This window comes from Chelonoidis abingdonii, chromosome 5 (genome assembly GCF_003597395.2).
Source record: "Chelonoidis abingdonii isolate Lonesome George chromosome 5, CheloAbing_2.0, whole genome shotgun sequence".
Taxonomy (NCBI): Eukaryota; Metazoa; Chordata; order Testudines; family Testudinidae; genus Chelonoidis; species Chelonoidis abingdonii.
In genome coordinates this window covers 97,540,186-97,561,307 of record NC_133773.1, presented here as the reverse complement: position 1 = coordinate 97,561,307, position 21,122 = coordinate 97,540,186, and the positions used below count along the sequence as shown (strand labels likewise).

Genomic DNA, 21,122 nt, shown 5'->3' with positions numbered 1-21,122 from the left:
CAATAGTAGATCATCCCAAAGCATTCCTTGTTGCACCAATCCTTGAGCTATTTGTTGATCTTAATTGTCTTGTCATGCCTTCTCCCTCCTTCTCTAGGGACCAGAAGTATCCCACTGAAAATCACCTGAGGTTAAACTTCTTTTAGCATCTTACTCAGCTGAGCATAGTCATACTTGATCTGTATCGATGAGAATCTAGCAGCGTCCTTCATCTTGACTTGCAGTACAGCTAGTGGATTTTTGCCCACGTCTATCAGGATCCTCTTCAGCTCACAGCCACATTGTATCCTGGCTTCTGGGACATAGCACACTCTTCTGTTCTGTGGATCTGTTCTAGTTATAGGCCTGTCAATTCTTCTGAGTATAGGGACCCTGATCACATAGATCTGTCTGTTCCTGATATTAGTATGAATAGTTATCCTCCATTTTCCTTAGGCTCAGGTCCATCATCTCTTCCTCTCTTCTGCAGGAACTGGTTTCCTTTCTTTTGTTTCTTGCCACCACATCTTCTGCCTGTTTTTAATTGTCATTCTCCAGTGCAGCAAAACTGTTACTCGACTCAATTTCACCACCTCTGCTTTGTCTCTTCCTCTGCTTTGTCTTTATGGTTACATTTTTCCCTTTAGCGCCTTTTGTTTGGCAGTTGTCCACAGATCTTTAGTTGCTGTCCCACCTTCTCTGTCCTCTTCTGCATTATATCTTCAAATCCTCTTCTAAATTCCATCATCATCTCCAGCTTCATCTCTAATCCTTGGATCCTCTCTGCCATGAGCTCTGTCAAGTGACGTTGCATGCATAAGTAGCTTCCGCCAGTTACTCCCTTAAGGATGATGTACGTTCCCCAGCTTCTGCATCTAACCATCTTCTCTCCTCTCCTCTCCTCTCCTCAGTAGAAGCCTCAGAAGCCGCCATTGTTTTCTGTTCCTAGATACTGTTCACTGCTCCCAGGGCCGGCTCTACAGTTTTTGCCGCCCCAAGCAGCACACCGAATTGCCGCCACGGATGGCGGGGGCAGTCCGTGTGCCTGTAGGGCGGCAGGCACGTTTCCATGGCAGCGGCAATCTGACAGTTTCACTATTTAAATCTTTTCACTTTTAATGATTTGATGTGGCACATTACTTCCTTGCCTTTTGTGCTGCACATGTATTTAGAAGGAATGTTTCATCGAAAGGCATTAATACTCTGTCAAGATGTAGCTAAATGGCTCAAAAGGCGTTAATTCTGTTTATGTGGTATAAATTATATGTGTAGGGCAGGTTACAGCAGGAGTTATTTAAAACTACAGATGTTGTTTTATTGCTTGGGAGGCATTTGAGTATTAATCCCTTACAATTGATAGATGCCCTCCAGTAATGCTGCAAATGTGTTAATAGGCCAGAAATGTGTGGGTGTACCTTTCAGAGCAATTCAGTTTCCCATAGAGTAATCTTATTTGTTGGGTTTGAATTGTAACAATTTTTCATGATATTTCTATCTCAAGGGTTCTCAAACTGCGTTCGGGACTCCTCAGGGAGTTGCGAGATTATTACATGAGGGGTTGCGAGCTGTCAGCCTCCACCCCAAACACCGCTTTGCCTCCAGCATTTATAATGGTGTTTAAATATATTAAAATGTGTTTTTAATTTATAAGGGGGGTTGCACTCAGACTTGCTATGTGAAAGGGGTCACCAGTACAAAAGTTGGAGAACCACTGCTCTATCTGAAGTAAATCTAAAACTTTAAAGTTGCAGTTGAAATGTATTTACCTCATCATGGTAAATTTCTAAGAATATGACCATTTCTGAACATTCAATTCTTTTTAATTCTTTCATATGAGATGCATATTTCTGTAGGACAAGTGAATTGGAACGGAAGAAAGATATTCCCTATTAATTACATTACTTATGTTTAGGGATTTAAATGAAAGATAAACTCTGTCAAGATGTAGCTAAATGGCTCAAAAGGGTTAACTGGTTCAGCTAGATCAGGTTCTTTATCATGACAAGTTTGACTGAATGTGAACAGCGTAATGTGTTTCTACAGGAATGTACCCAGTAGACCAGTCAGAATATAACAACCTGAAAAGTGCTATAGAAAAACTGACACTAAATGATTCCAGTGTAACTGTTCATCGGGATAGCAGCCTTGCCTTAGGAGCTGGATGGAGGTGAGACTACAATTACTACACTTTAATTTTAGGAAGTGTCATTTAATATATATGGGGACTTGTTGATGGTATAGGTCTTTTATTTCTGGGGATTTTAATTCTAATTGAGATTAGGCCTAAAGTGAGTACTTGATCTTATTTCTAGTCCATATTCATGTACAGCACACAATTTGTCTTGATTGGCAGTCTTTCTTCAAGAGAAGCCCTGGAGTAGATCTGGGAGAAATTTCTCAGATGAATAGTGGATTTACAAAAAAGTTCAGTTTTTGGAGGGGGACGGAGGGCAGAGGTCTTTCTCTGTCTCACTAACCACTGGGCTAAGGGTTATAACACAATTGGGCATAAAGGAGATTTGAATCCACATCTCTGACCTACCTTACCTACCACCCCAGGTGAGTGTCATAATCACCAGGCTACAGAGCCATTTTCACTCTCTCTGGCGCAGTGAGTATTTATACAAAATGAAACAGGAGAAATTGAGAGCAACCCATTCTAGGAATTGCCTATAGCCTGGTGGTTAGCATACTCATCAGGGTGGGTGGAGATGCCCTGCTCCAGAGTGGGGATTGAAACCGGTCTCTGCCCTGTCTCAGGCAAGTGCCCTAACCACTGGGTTAAAGGTTATAAGGGACCACATTCATTCTCTCGCTCTCACATGCTGTTCTGAAGCTGCCTGGAATGAAACTCTTTTTTTGATTTGCTGACAAATTCTAGATGCAAACAAAATTTTGGAGGGTTTTGGTCCCCTCTTCTTCCTACCCCCTTTGCTGGCCAACAATTATTTGCTCAGCTCTATTCTGGAGTCACAGGGTACAGATGTCATAGTCAGGATTAAGGATTGCCTTTACCATGCTTGACATTGGCAAATCATTTAGTCTCCTAGTACTGTATTAATAATGTAAAATAATACCATAGGAATACAGTGCACATTTTGAATACCATTTTTTTTTTTTCAGGTTGGGGTTTCTTGGTCTTCTACATCTGGAAGTTTTTAATCAGCGCTTGGAGCAAGAATACAATGCATCTGTCATTTTGACTGCACCCACTGTTCCCTATAAGGCTGTTCTTTCCTCAGCAAAATTGATAAAGGTATTTAATTTATCTACAAGGGCTTGAAATGAACATCAGCCTAAAACATTTTCTAAACCAATAAAATAAATCGTAGATCAGCATCGTCTCCCTTGTTTAGGTTCCTTAGCACTATACATTAGAAAAAATCTTCAAGCTGTGGGTTCTTTCCCTCCCCTCTCCAAAAAACAAAAACAAACTCTAGTGTCTCTGTAGCTTGCAGCACAGCATTGTAATTTGGCAGGGGATAGTCCTGGGAACAAGGAGGCTCTTTTTGCTGGCTCCATGTGCACATGTACGGAATTTGCTGAGTTACAAGCTCTTGAAAATTGCCATTTATGTCCTGTGTTTGTGTTGCTGTGAAAAACCTTGTTTGTTCTATATGTGTCTGGTAGGGTTGTCAAGCGATTAAAAAAATTAATAGCGATTAATCGTGCTGTTAAACAATAATAGAATAGCATTTATTTAAATATTTTTGGATGTTTTCTACATTTTCAACTATATTGATTTCAATTACAACACAGAATACAAAGTGTACAGTGCTCACTTTATATTTTCATTACAGATAGTTACACTGTAAAAAAAAAAAAAAAATAGTATTTTTTTCAGTTCATCTAATACAAGTACTGTAGTGCAATCTGTTTACTGTGACAGTTGAACTTACAGGTAAAATTTTAAAGCCTAGAAGTTCACTCAGTCCTACTTCTTGTTCAGCCAATCCACAGACAAACAAGTTTGTTTACATTTTGAAGGAGATAATGCTTCTTGTTTACAATGTCACCTGTTTTGGATCGTTACAAGCAGGACCCATCATCAGCATGGATGCATGTCCTCTGGAATGGTTGTTGAAGCATGAAGGGACACATGAATTTTTAGTGCATCTGGCTTGTAAATACTTTGCAATGGTGGCTACAAACATGCCATGCGAATGCCTGTTCTCACTTTCAGGTGACATTGTAAATAAAAAGCGGGCAGCAGTATCTCCCGTAAATGTAAACAAACTTGTTTGTCTTAGTGATTGGCTGAACAAGAAGTAGGACTGGGTGGACTTGTAGGTGCTAAAGTTTTACATTGTTTTGTTTTTGAATGCAGTTATGTAACAGAAAAAATCTACATTTATTAGTTATAGTTTCACGATAAAGAGATTGGCACTACAGTACTTTGTTTGTGGTGAATTGCAAAATACTATTCCTTTTGTTTATCATTCTTACAGTACAAATATTTGTAATAAAAAATAAAGTGACCACTGTACACTTTGTATTCTGTGTTGTAATTGAAATCAGCATATTTGAAAATGTAGAAAAACATCTTAATACATTTCAATTGGTATTCTATTGTTTAACAGTGTGATTAATCGCAATTAATTTTTTGCGTTAATCACGTTAGTTAACTGCAATTAATCGACAGCCCCAGTGCCTCGTCATAACTCCATAATCATGTCTGTGGGTGCATGCGAACCTTATCCGTGGGGATGGATGCATATAAACCTGATGAGGATAAACCTTCTCTACATGGAGACATGCTTTTCTGTTAGATTTTGTACTGCATCAGAGAAGCGTTCCTGTGGAGCTGCTGACAGATAAAGGATTCTCTCCCCTGCACTTTTGCCCCCCCCATGTGTGCGCCCTCATCCAGTGTCAACTTCCAACTGAGCTTAACAAGACAATAAACAGACTTTGTTTGGAAGCAGTTAGGGTTACTACACACCTAACATGCCTGGTGTACAAACCCATAGAAGCAAGGAAACAAGAAGTTAAGCCGCCTAACAGTACATATTATCTGTCTTTGCGCCCACAGGTACATTATCACAATTACAATTACAGACCAGACATCACAACTGTAACTGTTCATATACAGATGCCAACCTTCCAGACTCCCTTTATCCACCCTTCAGCATGCACTGCTCCTTGCTAAACTACTCTCTAAGCATACCAAACATCCACAACTGCTAGTGTTGGAGAAAACATCTGGAAAAGGGATGTGTGCAGAAGGGGACAAACAGGGCAGAATTAAGGCTGCAGTGTGTGGCATGTGGTATTACACTAGTTGTGGTAATGGTAAATTGTGTGCTTGTGTGTGGAGGGGCAAGCTATTCATATTAGGTAAAAAGTGAAGGTGTTTGAGCTATTTCTCCTAGTCTGTGGCTTTACTTTGCATTTCCTTGCTTTTGTGGGTTTGTGTCTGGCATTTTTGTGGGTAGCAACCTTAACTCCTTCACAGACAAAAAAAAAAATGTATATTAATTCCGTGGGCATGGCACGTGTGCTCACGTGCCACACACACAACATTACTGAGACACCGGTAATATAGATTCTGCACCAATTGCTAGTGGGAACCAAAGAGACTTGAGCTCAAGTCTCGCTTGTTCTACTGACTTGTGCCCTTCAAAATCCTTATTATTGAACAAAGCCTCCTATCCATTGAGAGTTTACACAAACTGAGGTTAGAATATAGGTCTCTGATATGGCAGGATCCTAGTGTCAAGCTGGCCATTCAGTCACACTGTTTATAAAAAAAAAAATTTCAAATCTATCTACTCAGCTAAGATGTCTGTAAAATGGGAAAACGTAATTTGTGCTCATGTAACTCAAGACCCATATTATAATGCATCTGCACAAGATGGCAGAATTAATGTTGCACAGACAGGTAACTTTAATTCTGGCACTTCCTAACTTCAGGCTATGAAATCCAGCACTCGAAATAACATTTTTATTTTTATGTAATTAAGTTTACATTGTGGGGCCTGTGGGAGATCCTGTCTCTAAGTGACTTTGGATCTTAGTGCTGAGAGACTGATATTATACGGATAGCAGTTCCTCCGAGTGACAATATTTCCGACATTTTTCTCTCCCAAAAAGCTGTAACAAGATTTGAATTGAACTATGAAAAGACTCTCTTGTGATTCATCTGTATAATTTTGTTTTGGCAAGAGACACAGAGCAGAATTATTTTAATTGGAATACAGTCAAGAATAAAACGGCAAATTTTTCAGTTGTTCATGAGTTTAGTGCTATCTCATGTAAAGTGAAGGACTTCTACAGCATGCTGCTCAAGAACTCATACATTTTCCATTGACTTTAATTTAAAATTAGTGGGTACCTGTTCCATGAGAGCAATTTACTTTTCAGTACACCTCATCATGAGTTCCACAAATAATGGTTCTAGCAATACAATTATGCAAAATATAGAAATTGCATTTTCTTCTGAGCTGTAGCCTTTCAGTTACAGTTCAGCACAAACATAGCATGCAATGGGATTCCATCTCTTCTCACTTTCCTGAAAGTGACTAAAATTGGCATTCACTGGAGTTCAAAGTGAGGGGAGAAATACAGTCATGCCATGAAGCAATTTCTTATCATAGTCCATGTAGTTCTATGCATCCTTTTAGATAACACACAACCCCTCTATTGAAGGGTGACTGTTTCAGAAAAGTGCAGGTCATAAGGATTAAAAGTTATGTTGGCCTGAAGTCCACAACTGGTAAGATCATGGATAAAATAACACTCCTGGAGTGATGGGACTGTTGACTGATTTCAGGTCCATTGTCTTGCAGACCATTAGGGCTATAAAAATGAATGCTGCGCAGTGCTGGACAGCTTGAAAATGTACCATTAATTTCTTTGCTTACTGGGTCAAGATATCTAACTTAAAAATAACATGTTCAGAGTATCATATTGCCTTTTCCCAGCAACTTCAATTTTGAACTGATTTTGGTCGCTGCTATCTCAAATTGAACCAAATCTTTATACCATCTAAAAGTCTGGAATTCCATCAGTCAAACGGTGTAAAGCATTAATCTGTAACTCAGCATTTGAGACTCTTGCCTCCTACTTGTTGCAGAATTTAGTCAATATGTAGTGAATAATGAAAGTGCCCTTTTTCAGTGTGGGGATTGGACGTTATGCAGTGAAAACAAGGGGACTTCATATTGAACAACGAGGATTAAAAATATTGAGCAAATGCTTTATTCACTGATGATCTTTCAGCCTTAAGGGTCTTTTAATGTAGTTTTTGTGTGAAAGTCTTCTTCATTGGTATTCATAATAATCTTTCTACGTTATACCTGGACAGTGCATGAATTTTCATAGTGAAAACAAGAATGGCTTTTGCAGAGGTACAGTGCTCTTACATTTCAGCTGCTCCTTTAATCTAACATTCATATTATGATAACCATTGACGATACACAAGACTGTATGGTATTTAGAAGATTTTAATTACATTGTATTTTATTCCTGTACTTCCAAATGGATGATAAATCAGTTTTTCAGTTCAGTATCTAAACATACTAATTTAGATGGCTGACATTTAAAAATATGCCATTGAAGTACTTTTATGTCTTTGACTGAAATGCGATGTCCAGTAGTGCTTTAAAATCGTATTTGCCATGAATTTGGGATAATCACATTACCCACAGGTGTTTCTCCAAACAATTGCAATAAAATTTATATAATCTCACAACATGGAATTTTGTGACAGTTTCCCTCCTTTTTCATGTATTTTAAATGGGAAAAGTCTTGTAGAAATACTCCCACTGACACATAGGGTGGGACCTAGTGATATTCGTAAGCGCAGTATAAAGTCATTTTTATATATATATATATATATATATATATGGTCAGAGTAGATGATAATGATAGTCTCGTCTGACCTTAAAGTCTATGAGTCTGTTTTATGTGATAATTTTTCATCCATTGTAACACCCCTGTAGATTTTTTACAATTAAAACTAACTCAATTTAATAAATTGAAAAATTGAGCACTGATTATCCTTCCCCTTTACTTTCAGTGTATTTTAAATTAACCAGAATGAACAAAAATGATACATTAATCTATTGTAAGCCACTACAACATTCTGAAGAGACATTATAGATGCTCTGCAACAATGCTTTATTGATTCAAAATAAACCTTGATTTAACTTTATGTTGACAAAGGGCTTGATTCTGGGAGTTTTGTGTGAGAAATGCTTGCAGAATTGGGATCACAGTCATGATGCCTATTTTGTAAAAAGTAAACACTCTATTTTGGTCCACTATATTTGGCACTATAGTAAGATAGAGGTAAAATTTTGTGTTTTAATCTACTTGATATTGGACATAGTTACCTGCCTTACTGTACCAGACAATCATAAATACATGAGGTTTCAAAGGTAGCTTAACATTCTAATGTTGCTGCTTCCTTATACTTAATGAACATCAAAAACTTATGAAACAAGAAATAATAATGCAAATGTTCTTATTTTCATAAATAAATTTCCAGAAATGTCTTTCCTCTAATCAGTGGTCAGAGAATAAAGTTCAGTAGAAATACTTGTAAAGGGACTCTTGTGGAAGCAAGTTCTTGATTTGGTTGATGTCTTTCCTTTTGTAGGAGCACGGAAAAGAGGAGATTACTGTTATCAACCCTGCTGAGTTTCCTGATAAATCTTCAGTATCAGAATATTTGGAACCAACTATTTTGGGGACTATCATAACACCCGATGATTATATTGGAAAAATAATAACTCTGTGTCAGGTTTGTATAGAATTTTAGTTTTGTGATTGCACTGTTAAACCACATGTGGGATCTAGATACCACAGCGATGGGCACCATAGGAATTTTTAGTAATAATAAAATCAAGATTTAAAACTGTCAGGTATGAGACACATCACTTTTCTGAATTATAAGGTCATCTAGAGAGGTTGCGTAACTCAAAACTTTGTCTCTCTCACCATCAGAAGTTGGTCCAATAAAAGATACTGCCTCACCCACTTTGCATCTCTAATGTCCTGTGATGAACACGACTACAACACTGCATACGAGATCATCCAGTGAAAGATAGCTGCTCAAGCTCAACCCCAGGGAGTCTTTTTGAACAATTGCTCCAGCTCTTAAAAGAGAGGGGATTTTGGTAGTTTGTTTCACTATTAAGGAGGGGAATCACCAATGGGAGATGCTGTTGGTATTAGGTACAGCATATGTATGTAGGAGTAATTTAATGAAACATAATTTCTATCCACAGACCTGAATAACAGCAGTTTCTCTTGCTTAACTTGGGGATTTTTGCAGTTTCTTGTCTCTCTGACAAGTGTTGTAGATACAGTATGCTTTACCTGACTGTGCCATGTACAGATGCGGAACAAAGCAGGCTGATGGAAAGTCTAGTCATTGATTCAAGTAATCCCATTCTGACAGAAAACAGATGGTTTTCATTGATTACATCTGCAGTACACATTTTTAAAGCTTAATTCTTTACTCAAACACCTCCCCCTGTGCATTTGCAATATTTTACTTGATTTTTTAAAAAAATATGGGTACATTAAAATAAATAAAACACTGTTCCTAAATGCAGTATTTTATATGGTTTTGTATATACAGACTTTGTCACAAAATGCTCTGTAGTATACAAAATTACAGTATACATAATTCAGGATAGTATACTACTATGTTACATTAGTGCCCAAAGTATATATGAGATGAAGACATTGTATAGTAAAATAAATACATAAAAATAAGACTATTGAAAGGAGTCGGGTCCTGATCCTACAAGCCCCTCTGCATGGGTAGTTCTCCTGTGTCTAACAACTTTGACTTTATTGGGGCTGCCTGTAGGTGTAAAGCCTACCCGCAAAGAACTGCTTGCAAGATTAGGAAATTAGGGAGCAGGAGCAGAAGCTCTTAACATTTTCAGTGATGAGGCAAGAGGCATTAGGAAATATATACATGGGATGGATCTCTAGACCATTAGTCCAAAAATGGCCACTTCTTGAATTATGATGCTGTAATTCTCCATGAATTCTGGGAATCAAAACAAAATTAATTAATTAAAAAAATACTCAAACTGTCTGATGGCTTGTTGCGGGAACCTCTCTGTGTACTAATAGCCCCATATTTGCCTGTTTGTTCTGTATTTGTGTTGTGAGATCTTTCTGCTGAGGAGTTCATTCTTTTAAAGTCTCATATTTATTAGACTCGCAGGGCTGTTCAGAAGGACATGGTGTACATTGATGAGCACAGGGTTATGCTGAAATATATCTTCCCACTGAATGAAATTGTGGTGGATTTTTATGATGCTCTGAAATCACTCTCTTCTGGATATGCTAGGTAACTTTTTTCTTTTTCAAAATACAGTTTAAGAATTTTGGGTGAGATATTCAAAGGCACAAATGGGAAGTAAGTGCTCAGCTCATTATCTTTAAACACTGTATTCAGGGAAGCATATCCATATGTAATAGCATTTCCTCACAAAGTTTACAATGTAGTTTAAACATAACAGAGAAATGGATGACAGATGGTGGGGATGGGGATGTGGCAAGGACAAGGGATACAACACTGAAGGATTGGATAAACTGACTTTTATGTTCATGTTTGATTAAAACAAATACATCTTCGCTCAGACTGCTACCGGAAAGCTTAAAAAACAAAAGTGGGGGTGGGAGGAAGGTTACCAGTAGATGTTGAATGTTTCAACCAAAAATAAGATTTTGTGAAATTGTCTGTCTGTTTGTAATATTATATGTGTGTGTTATGAATATTTTGCATACTTAGTGAGGGCAACGTATAACAATGTTAGAAATAAAATTATTAAAATCTAATGTTAATAAAATTCTACTAAAACAGCTTCTTTCATAGACGCTGTAGAACATTCCTGTGGAATAGGAAGATATTAAACCCATTTTGCAGATGAGCAAACTGAGGCCTAGAGGCACGCCATACTGTACATCACTGACAGAAATGGGAATAGAACAGAAGAAACCTGACTTATAGATTCCTGACATTCACTTTTCCTGTATATCAGTTCTGAAATAGCAATGACTAAATGACACACACATTGTAGAGAGAAACCTTGTATAAGGTGGAAGTGCAGTAGTCCCCACCCATTTTGGGTACTGTGATCACTATTGGGAATGGAATTTCTTGTTATCAGTTCTTCATTAAGTTAGACTTAGACCTGCAGGCAGGAACTTGAAAATCCCAGCCTAATAAATCAGGTTATGTTATGAAAATCAGTGGCAGTCAGCTTAGAAATCAGTTTACAAAATTTACTGTGATATAACTATCCCCTTGCCAGCTGTACATTGTGCAAGTGTGCAGTGTACTATAATGTGAGAACTAGCATTATCTACTTGTCAAAGGGACCCTTGACAATGTACTTTTATTCATTAGTTCTTCTTTCCAGTGTGAAAAGGAAACCTTTCAAAATGTTCATTATTACAAGTCTGAAACCCAGATGAAAGGGGTATATTCTCAACTTTTGTTCTAGGAATTAAGCAAATAATTTTCTGCACATTGAGATAAAATTTTGTTCCTTCAGGTAAAATAATCTTTACATCTGGTAGCTATAAAAATATGCAGATACTTACCAGCAGCCTTTGGGAGTTTAGCTGAAAGAAATATGTTGCTGGATAGATGGGATTTAAGCCAACAAACACTGTGTGCCTCTTATTATTGAAATCTGATCTCAGGAGATTTGGTAGTAAGATGCATTATGCTTTGATACTGGTCTCATGATTTACTTTTTAATATCCACAGTTGTGTTAGACACTTTACTGGCATAAGAATAACAGTTCCGTGCCTAAAAAGATTGCAGTTTAATCAAAGTTCATATAATTCAATGGGTAGCAAGAGAGAACTCTTTGATTTACAGTGACAGAATTGCAGGATTGGTGGTTCTGCATGTTGTGGTGAGATTTAAGGACAAAAACAAAAACATGTTTTATGAATATAGGATTATGATTGAATGTTGGGGTTTTTTTTTCTGTGTGTGTTGTGGCTGAACTGGTAGGAAGAAAGAAAACAGAATGGGAGAGGGTGGACAGAAAGAAAAATGAAGGGGAAGGAGAGCCAGAGGAGGATGGTGGAGGGAGGTGATTAAAAAGGGGTGTGGTGTGGCGTGGAAATGAAGGCGAGAGATGGGGAGACGCATGATGGCTGGTGCGGGGGAGGGAGGGAGAATAGAGAGGGGGAGGTCTGGCAGCAAATTGAGCATTGAAACTGGAGAGGAGTAGGAGGAGAGCAACCGATTAGTCAAATGGAGTGCATATATAAAACAGTTCAGAGTTTTGTTTTGAAGTTTAGGATTCTCATGACATCAGAATGTATAAAGATTCTGCTGCAGCCACTTGGAGGGGAAGCTTCAAGAGCTGAGGCTTTAAGGTTGGTCCAGAGAAGCTCCTCACACTGCTACTGTCATGTTGGCTTGGTGGGAAAGAATCTGGTATCCCTGAGTGGCTCCTAGAGAATCCAGTGGGGATGGTGGGTCCTGATTAATCGCTGCTGAGTAGCTAAAAGAGAGGGTGCCTGCCTGCCTGCGTTTTAGAGCAAGCTTTTGCCGACAGTGTACTTATAATTTAGTTTTGGAGAGAGAACGGATTTACTAAAATACAGTTAAAAATGGCAGTACCCTCCTGTAATGAAAATACAAGTGTTTTATTAAAACGTGTATCCAAAACAAATGCTAAAGGCCTAAAAGATTCCTGGAGTACAGAATATAGTATCAGTTACAAGGTTGAAGTTGACTTTTTTTTTTTTTTCCCCTATAGTTTTGATTATGAAGATGCAGGATACCAGGCAGCAGACCTTGTCAAAATGGATATTCTTTTAAATGGAAACTCTGTTGAAGAACTAGGAACTGTTGTACACAAGTGAGTAGATTAACTGGAGTATTCCAGTCGGTGAATGAAAAGGTTTCTTCTTTATATTTTCAGCATATATTGGTGAAAGAGCAATGAGGATTTCATCATTCAGCCACCTTCAGGAATGATCTGCAAAGGAAGAGAGATGTTTTATAATTAGGAGAGAATTAAGAATCACATATTTGTGATTTTAGAAAGAGATTCAAATTCTTAACTAGAAAAACAGGAAGCAGAAGTTAAAAGGAGAATAGGGTAATTGCCTATAAGCAAAAGGTTCACATTAATGAAAAAAGTGTTAATCATTTGAAGAGAGCTTAAAATAGGGCAAAGACTAAAAGGTGGGGGGCAGATCTTGTGGAGACGATTGTTGAAAATAAGGGAATCAAACTTACGAAAGGTACACAATTGAAAGTTGTCAGTTGTTTCATGCTCCAGATTACGTCAATGTCATGTACATTTAATATTATCTCAGTTTAATTCTGTAACGAGACATTAGATGCAGCATTTTGAAGTTGCAGAGGAATGTATAAATTGTAAAGTCAGGCATCTTGTTGCAACTTCCTGCAGTACATGATGTTTTGGTTGTGTTCCTCATGTTGAGTCTCTGTCCTGTTTTTAAGATAGTCTGTCTCACATTTGACCATTTGTTGGTCTTGAGCTGTGAGGGGAGTAAATTCACCAATGAGACTTGGAAAATGAAAAAGTTTGAAGGCCTCAAAGGTGAGAAGAGAGGTCACAGAATACTGGGAAAATAGGAGGTCACATATAGGGTAAACATTTAGAAAATGGAGGCAGAAACATCCCCATTATCTCAGAAAATAATATTTACTGTACTAAGTTCTAATTAACGAACCAGGTTTCTTACATGTAATTACGACAAGAAAGCTAGTGTTTGCAGATTTCTGCATTTCTTGGTGGAATCGTACCTTTCTATTTGCTGCTGTCATTTCTGGTGGAGTCTTTATAACTTTCCATTTGTTCTTCCAAATACTATCTTTAGTAGTGTCCTTAATTCCGCTCTTCTTTTTTTTTTCTCTTTCTTCCAGGATGTCTGAACTTTAATCTGCAGTTGCTGAAATTCATATTTACACTTTAGTTATTTCCGTTACAACAAACTACAGTCTTTCCTAAATTCTTTGATTTCTTAACTTCAGAGGGTCAGAATAACAATGCCAAACTGTCTTGCTCCAGGAAGATTGTTTCGTTCATCCTTGCAATCAACTCTCTGATTTAATCTTCTGGCTTTCAGAATTTTCCATGGGTTCCCTAGTCTCTCATATTAAACCTATTCCTACTCATTTTCCCACTTGTTCACACTGTTCCTAAAAATTTGGCATTTTATCTCTCGCCTGCATCTCTTTATAGTTAGTTATTGCTTTTAAACACGCACTTCTCTGTTTATTTGGGAACTCACTCCTGAACTGCTTCCTTTCATCAGAACTAACCTTGAAATCATTGTTTCTGTTAGTCTAAAACTGACACTTAAACCCCACGCAGTATCATTTCCCCTTATCGCTGCATCTTTTCAGTCTCTCTCTGTGTGCTGTCACTAGATGCATATATTATAATGGAAAGTGTTAGGTAACCTAAATATGGGGATTGCTACCAGCATCTCCTATGATAAATATACATACCCATCCACATCTTAAATATATATTTTTATAGCGCTAAACTGCAGCTATTTATTTTACTGCATCTATTGTACAGATAAATGTTGCTATTTACAGTATCAAACTCTAAAGCATATATTTTCAGCTAGTGCTTGCTATAAAATGTTTTGATACAGGACAATATACAATTATTTTTCTTTGTTTTCAGACCATAACAAAACTGTCAACACATACCTTTGTTTTCTGGCCTTTTTGGAGCTTTTCAGTGTAAATTAGCTATCTCTGTCGGTTCATGCCTTCAAAATCTGAAATATGTGCTAATGCAGAATGCCTTTAGATACAGTTAAGAGAAACATTTAAAAATGTTTCTGAATGTAACTGTTTTTGTGAGTAAATGTGTTTGAGAGAACTGTACTGACCTATTAAATCGCTAATAGATAAAAATCCCCCTCCCCTTATAAAAATCTAATAAATAACTACTGAAATTATAATATTCTTAAAGCTGTGTCTGGATTATGCCTCAATCCATAGAGGCAGCCTTTTATTTCAGTTTATTAAGCTCCTACTCAAAGTTTGAGCTATACATTTTTTTAAAAAAAGATGTACAAGCATGCCAATTGAAGTTTTCCACCTCGCCCAAAAAATGTGTTCCCCTTCAACATGCTATCACCCACACTTCTTATCTTCCACAAATAAAATCCTCCCATCTCAAACCACTGAGACAAGTTGAATTTCTTCCAGACATACCCTCAGGCTAGCCAGACACATTCTCTTTGCTATAACAGCATTATTAATTTTTAATGTAGAGTCCAGGGATTTGAGGAAGTCAGAAAAGGACCAGAATTCTCAATTTATATACCTTGCATCAAAATGCTGAACTATATTAAATTTATTTGGGTTAAGTCTTCAATATGATATATGTGTTATAACAGTCTACGCATTTAATTACCGAAGATTATTTGAAAAGCGCTTTGTTAATGTAATCATATTATCTTGTGTGAGCTGATAGATTGCAGGTGCAGTAGTCTTTCTTCTCACCTTGGATAGAGTATTATGCTATGATCAGAATATCTTTGATTTTAATAGGGAAATAGACCCTTTTTAGGAACAATACTTACTGTCTAGAAAACAGTTAATGATAATTCTCTTAAGTTTATTCTCTCAGAAAATAATAGTAAATTTTCTTTTCAGAGACAAAGCATACGCTGTTGGCAAAGCCATGTGTGAACGTTTAAAAGATGCTATTCCTAAACAGTTGTTTGAAATAGCCATCCAGGCTGCTCTTGGCAGCAAAGTCATTGCAAGAGAAACGTAAGTTACATCTTTTTTTTTCCCTGGCTTTAGCTATCTTTTTAAGATATTATGATGAGGAAATGTTTCTTATTTACCTAAATATTTTTTAAATTTGTCCCCACAGCCATAAACAAACAGGTTTTGTTGTAAAATCTAGCCTGTTTAGGGGGAAACAGCAGGAGGTACTGCCCCTCATTTGCAGCCAGTAGGAAAATTACTTGTTGTGACCTACATTTTTCTCTCATTTATATAGTACTAGTCTCCCAAAATAAAACAAATATTTGATCTTCAGATTTGAATCTAATATTCTTTTGATGTCAAAGTTGAAGAAATAATTGTCATATATTGTAATTTTATTCAGTATAAAACCAGATAAGAAAATGTTTCTTAATGGATCGAGCACAGTAAATCACAAGAGAGTGATTTCTGGGATAGGTAGAATAGTCTCCCACCAACAAAATCAGGTCACCGTGCTGAGTGCGTGGTGAACACAAGGATCCCGGGGACTGAGCAAAGGCAATTGTTTCCACATACTCACTCCAAGGGAAGTCTAATGCAGGGTCTGCAAGCCAGCTATTCCCTGTCAGCACCTACAATACTCCCACTCCAAACCAACCGTGGTTTCTTGGCGTGACCCCAGTGCAGTCAGTTTTGTTGCTGCAAAGAACTGTGGGATTTGGGTAGTAGTAAGTAACCCTGTGTGGCTTTTGGATCCCAAGTGGAAATAGATTGAGAACTACTACTGTAATATATGCTAAAATGTATAAATAGTAAGAATCATAGCACACATTTAATAAGCTAATCATACAGATGGTAGGGCATTGTCATCCATTCATTTACAGTAACACTGTGCCACTGGCTCCATTAGGTTCTGTTCTCTGTTTAGTAACAGTATTGTAAACTTTTGAGTGTTAAAGTCAATTTGAAATAACTCACAGGTAAGATCATTAACTAGAAAAGGGATTGTACTGAGCTAGTTATTTTATATATACCCTTTAGTGGATGCTTCTAGAATTCAAAAATATCTGAGAGTTTGAGGCTTAGCCTCCTAGCTGACTTGGATTAGAGGATTTTAAAAGAAACACTGGTGATGTGTAACAATACCCAAGCATCCTAGAAAAACTACCTCAAAAACATAGATTTGGGTTAGTACCGGCTACTTCTTGGAATATATTAGGGCTCGTGTGTTGGAAATGTACTGTACTGTACTGATGTATATAGATAGTATATGGTATCTTCTCTCTTACAGAGTCAAAGCTTACAGAAAGAATGTTCTGGCAAAATGTGTAGGTATTTTTCAATTTGGGGAGAGGGGGATGTCTGATACTTGAATACAGACACTTTCAGTGGTCCAACTAGCGGGCTATGGTCCATCTCTTTACTCTCCCATGTCCCTCTCCATACCACAGTTTCATTTTTGTACTTTGCTCTTCTCTGGCTCACTTGTCTCTCTCTCTCATGTTCAAGCTCCAGTGACAAGGTCCTCTTATTTTATAGAATTGTTTAGATTTTCATTCTAAAATACAATTTTCCCAATTCTATTGTCTGTTTGCACTATATTTACAGTGTGGTTTAGAGAAACTGACAGGTTTTTTTCAAAGCTACACATCTACTATATACCTAACAGTCTCAGATTCACTATCCCCCAGTCTTTCCCAAATGACTTGCATGGGTGAGTTTCCCTGTAGAGACTGGTTGTGACTAGGCTTGACTCTGGCTTTTTTATTGCTCAACCAAGATATTAAAGAATATAGTGCTTAACTGTTCACAGAACTAGAGAGAACTACAGAAAAAATTGATTATGCTTGTCAGAGGACACGATGAGTTACAGAAGAACCCTTTACTTTCCTTAGTCATGGTAGATATCAAACCAGTATAGCCTCTCTTGACAGGCTCATGTGACAAATGAGATAGTGGAAGAAATCAGCGCCTACCTGTGTAAATGACTAAATTACAGGTTGTTCACTGGCTCCTCTTCTTCCTCTTATATATTGGTAATTTAGCATGAGTGGTGGGAGTTAGATTGACCTTAGGTTACATCTAATATAATTAGTCTTTTCAAAAACTGATGGCTAAATAGCTACTGATACTGTATAGCATAGCTCTTAATGTTTTTACACTGTACTATCTATACAATATACCAAGTTACCACATCTTTCCTTTTTAATAGTATGGTGGAGATATTACACGGAAAATGAAGCTTTTGAAGAGGCAAGCAGAAGGAAAGAAAAAGATGAGGAAAATTGGCAGTGTGGAAGTGCCAAAAGATGCCTTTATAAGTGTTCTAAAGAGACAATCTGAAAAATAATTGGAGACCAAAACTCTCCAACTTTGATGCTTCTGTCTAACTTTTGCTGGACAAATGGCTGGATGAGATTAATGTATAATGTATTGCTGGGGGTATGTTTGCATGACTTGTATTTAATTTTGTACAGCTGGTTACAGCTATATGAGGAATGAATTTTAATTGGAAGAATGTACTTGAAGTCTACATTTCAGATTTTATTACCATATACTAATTTGTAATGTATACAATGAAATTCAACTAGAATGATTGTGGGTAAAATGGGATCCAGTCTCAGGAGGAGCTTGCTTCAAGGCACTGCAGGTGTAGCCAACCCCCAACTTACTTTTCTAACTCTCCGCACAACAAATAGATCAGGGGTAGGCAATCTATGGCACGCGTGCTGAAGGCAGTACAAGAGCTGATTTTTCAGTGGCACTTGCAACCTGGGTCCTGGCCACCGGTCTGGGGGCTCTGCATTTTGATTTAATTTTAAATGAAGCTTAAGTATTTTAAAAACCTTATTTACTTTACATACACAACAACAGTTTAGTTATATATTATAGACTTATAGAAAGAGACCTTCTAAAAACGTTAAAACCTTATTTTTAGAGTGAATAAATGAAGACTCGGCACACTACTTCTGAAAGGTTGCTGACCCCTGTAATAGATGGTGCACATTGGATCTCAAATTCCTAGAAGTACATTCTCTGAAGTTCAGGGCAATATAATTGATTATATAAGTACAAGGAAAAGGGCACACCAGCTCCACATTGGTGAAACAGAAGCTAGACCGTTACTCCATCAGCAACTGTAAAATAGTTATTTAGGAACTGACAATTAGGAGAGAAATCATGCACCCCACCACAGCTCCTCTCTCTTAAACAGACAGTTGGCCCAGTATTAGGAGACCTTAAGGCTTCTGAAAACAGCAGCTGCACAAGACTAGGTACTGGGCATTACTGATCCCATTTAACTCCCTTTCCTATCACCTACTTCATAGTACAGGTAAGTGGTAGCTCACAGGGCATACCCTTTGTCTAGGTCAAAGTGAAGACATTCACATTCTTGCCATAACTTAGGTATAAGACAAGTATGAGATGCTTCTGAAGGATCTGATGTCTGTTTCAAAAATGTACGTGGGGCAGGGAGTTGTTTCATAATTAGTCTTTCGTTTGTTTCTAGTCCAGTCTGTAGAGGGAGCTCACTCACGTTCAGCAAATGGTATGACATGCCTCATCTTAGGCCTGGTCTACGCTACTCGTTTAAACCGATTTTAGCAGCGTTAAACCGATTTAAGGCTGTACCTGTCCACCCTACAAGGCCCTTTATATTGATATAAAGGGCTCTTTAAATGGGTTTCTGTACTCCTCCCCGACGAGAGGAGTAGCGCTAAAATCGGTATTACCATATCAAATTAGGGTTAGTGTGGCCGCAAATCGATGGTATTGGCCTCCGGGTGATATCCCACAGTGCACCACTGTGACCACTCTGGACAGCAATCTGAACTCAGATGCTGTGGGCAGGTAAAACTAGAAATAGCCTCTGAAATTTAGATTTTTCATTTCTGTTTGCCAGCATGGAGCTTGATCAGCACAGGTGGCGATGCAGTCCTAAATCCAAAATGAGCTTCCATGGACCGTACAGGAGATACTGGATCTGATCGCTCTATGGCAAACAAGATCTGAGTTCTATCAAAGCTCTGTTACAGAAGACGAAATCCAAAGCGTTTGAAAAAAAATTCTCAGGCTCCACACAGTGCTGTGTGACAAGCGTAACGGAAGCCAGAGACCAAATGGACGCTCATGGAGGGAGGGGGTACTGAGGACTTCCAGCTATCCATCAGTCCCTACAGCAGTCCTCGAAATAGTATTTGCACATTCTTGGTCTGATGCTCTCCAATTGCCTGATAGGTTCAATGCATATTGTCCCGGGTGGTTCAGGAGCTACATCACAGTTATAGCTCCTAGCTCCCCCCACCGACTGTGTAATCAAAGAAATAGGGAAGAAATTGCGTTCTTGACTTCTTTCATGTCACCCTAGTTGTCTATCTGAATGCTGATTGCTGGTTAGATTTGCATGCTTGCAAGAGTGAAGCTTGCATGTATTCGCATCCCTCCCCTTCTGGTGCAATGGTGGCTATGTAGCTAACTGGTTAAACGTCCTATAATACACGTGAGGTGCTCCAATGCTTTGATAATGCTTGAATATCTCCTGGCTGGCCTTGAGGTGACGCCTAGGACGCTAGGATCAGGGTGGCATGGGATAAAAGAATACGGAAGAATTCTGCAATGGATCCTGCATACCCAGTAGTGTGGGACAGAATCGGCTGGGTAATCTCGTCTTATAGCATAGCATTCTGGGGGCTCGAGCTCAATAGTTCCCCCTCTCTTTGCAGTGGTAAGTGAAAAGTTCTGTACTGCTGGAGCTTATCATGAGCTAGTGAGAGCTGGTGCTCTCTCCCCATACTGTTTAATGTCCTGCTAGACTGTCATATGCACTGAGGAGGAGGCTCTCCCTCTCATTTGTCATCCTACAAAAAATTCATAGTGTTGTCTTATTCCGCTGCTATGTCTTTATTACTTTCTTAATGACACAAATGTGGGGGGACAGCTGTCAACGGTAGCCCAGGGAAGGTTGGGAGGAGTGAAGCAATGGGATGGGGGTTTCAGGGGCAAGCCCTGTGAATGATGTAGCTTCAATTTGCAGGATCTGACACGGTAGCAGTCTGTGCTCTTTTGATTAACTAGGTTCTCTATATACATTTGCCCATATTCTAGCAGAACGACATTTTTAGAAAACCATTAAAGGAGGGATTATCTGGGTAGTCCAGTTTTGTTTTTGCCGCCCTCGGTATGCCAATGAACCCCTGCATCTCCAGCCCAGGGCACACATGAGTGCGAAGCAGACAGTACAGAGGGACAGTATAACCGCATCTTCATTGCTCATTTACCTGCCGCAGCTAGATGCGTACAGAACGACTGATGATACTGTCTCTGCTATTCATGCAAAAAGGCAAAATGAATGCTCTGTGTAGTGCTGGAAGTATCGCTCTGCTTGGCATTCTCAGTACACATAACGTGCATGTAAATTAAAAAAAAATATAAAAA

At 38.2% G+C, this 21,122-nt stretch overlaps 1 protein-coding gene and 1 long non-coding RNA gene across 6 annotated transcripts in view; one reads left to right on the top strand and one right to left on the bottom strand.

Moving 5' to 3' along the window:
• GUF1 (GTP binding elongation factor GUF1) overlaps nucleotides 1–18,208 on the top strand; it is a 46,618-nt gene extending 28,410 nt beyond the window's left edge. For 4 of the 5 annotated variants that reach the window (XM_032789900.2, XM_032789902.2, XM_032789901.2 and 1 more), the window contains 8 exons: nucleotides 2,023–2,146; nucleotides 3,103–3,235; nucleotides 8,582–8,725; nucleotides 10,161–10,294; nucleotides 12,733–12,834; nucleotides 15,627–15,746; nucleotides 16,978–17,014; nucleotides 17,899–18,208. In XM_032789900.2, coding sequence (XP_032645791.1) covers nucleotides 2,023–2,146; nucleotides 3,103–3,235; nucleotides 8,582–8,725; nucleotides 10,161–10,294; nucleotides 12,733–12,834; nucleotides 15,627–15,746; nucleotides 16,978–17,014; nucleotides 17,899–18,036 — 932 coding nt within the window. In that variant the 3' untranslated portion in view covers nucleotides 18,037–18,208. The remainder of the gene's footprint in view (nucleotides 1–2,022; nucleotides 2,147–3,102; nucleotides 3,236–8,581; nucleotides 8,726–10,160; nucleotides 10,295–12,732; nucleotides 12,835–15,626; nucleotides 15,747–16,977; nucleotides 17,015–17,898) is intronic. The other variant, XM_032789903.2, reaches the window with a different exon arrangement.
• LOC116830432 (uncharacterized) lies at nucleotides 12,601–15,617 on the bottom strand. Its single transcript, XR_004374997.2, has 3 exons — nucleotides 13,752–15,617; nucleotides 13,218–13,483; nucleotides 12,601–12,954 (listed from the first exon to the last, which is right to left on the bottom strand). It is a non-coding gene; the product is annotated as an uncharacterized LOC116830432 (long non-coding RNA).
• Nucleotides 18,209–21,122: the final 2,914 nt, after the last annotated feature.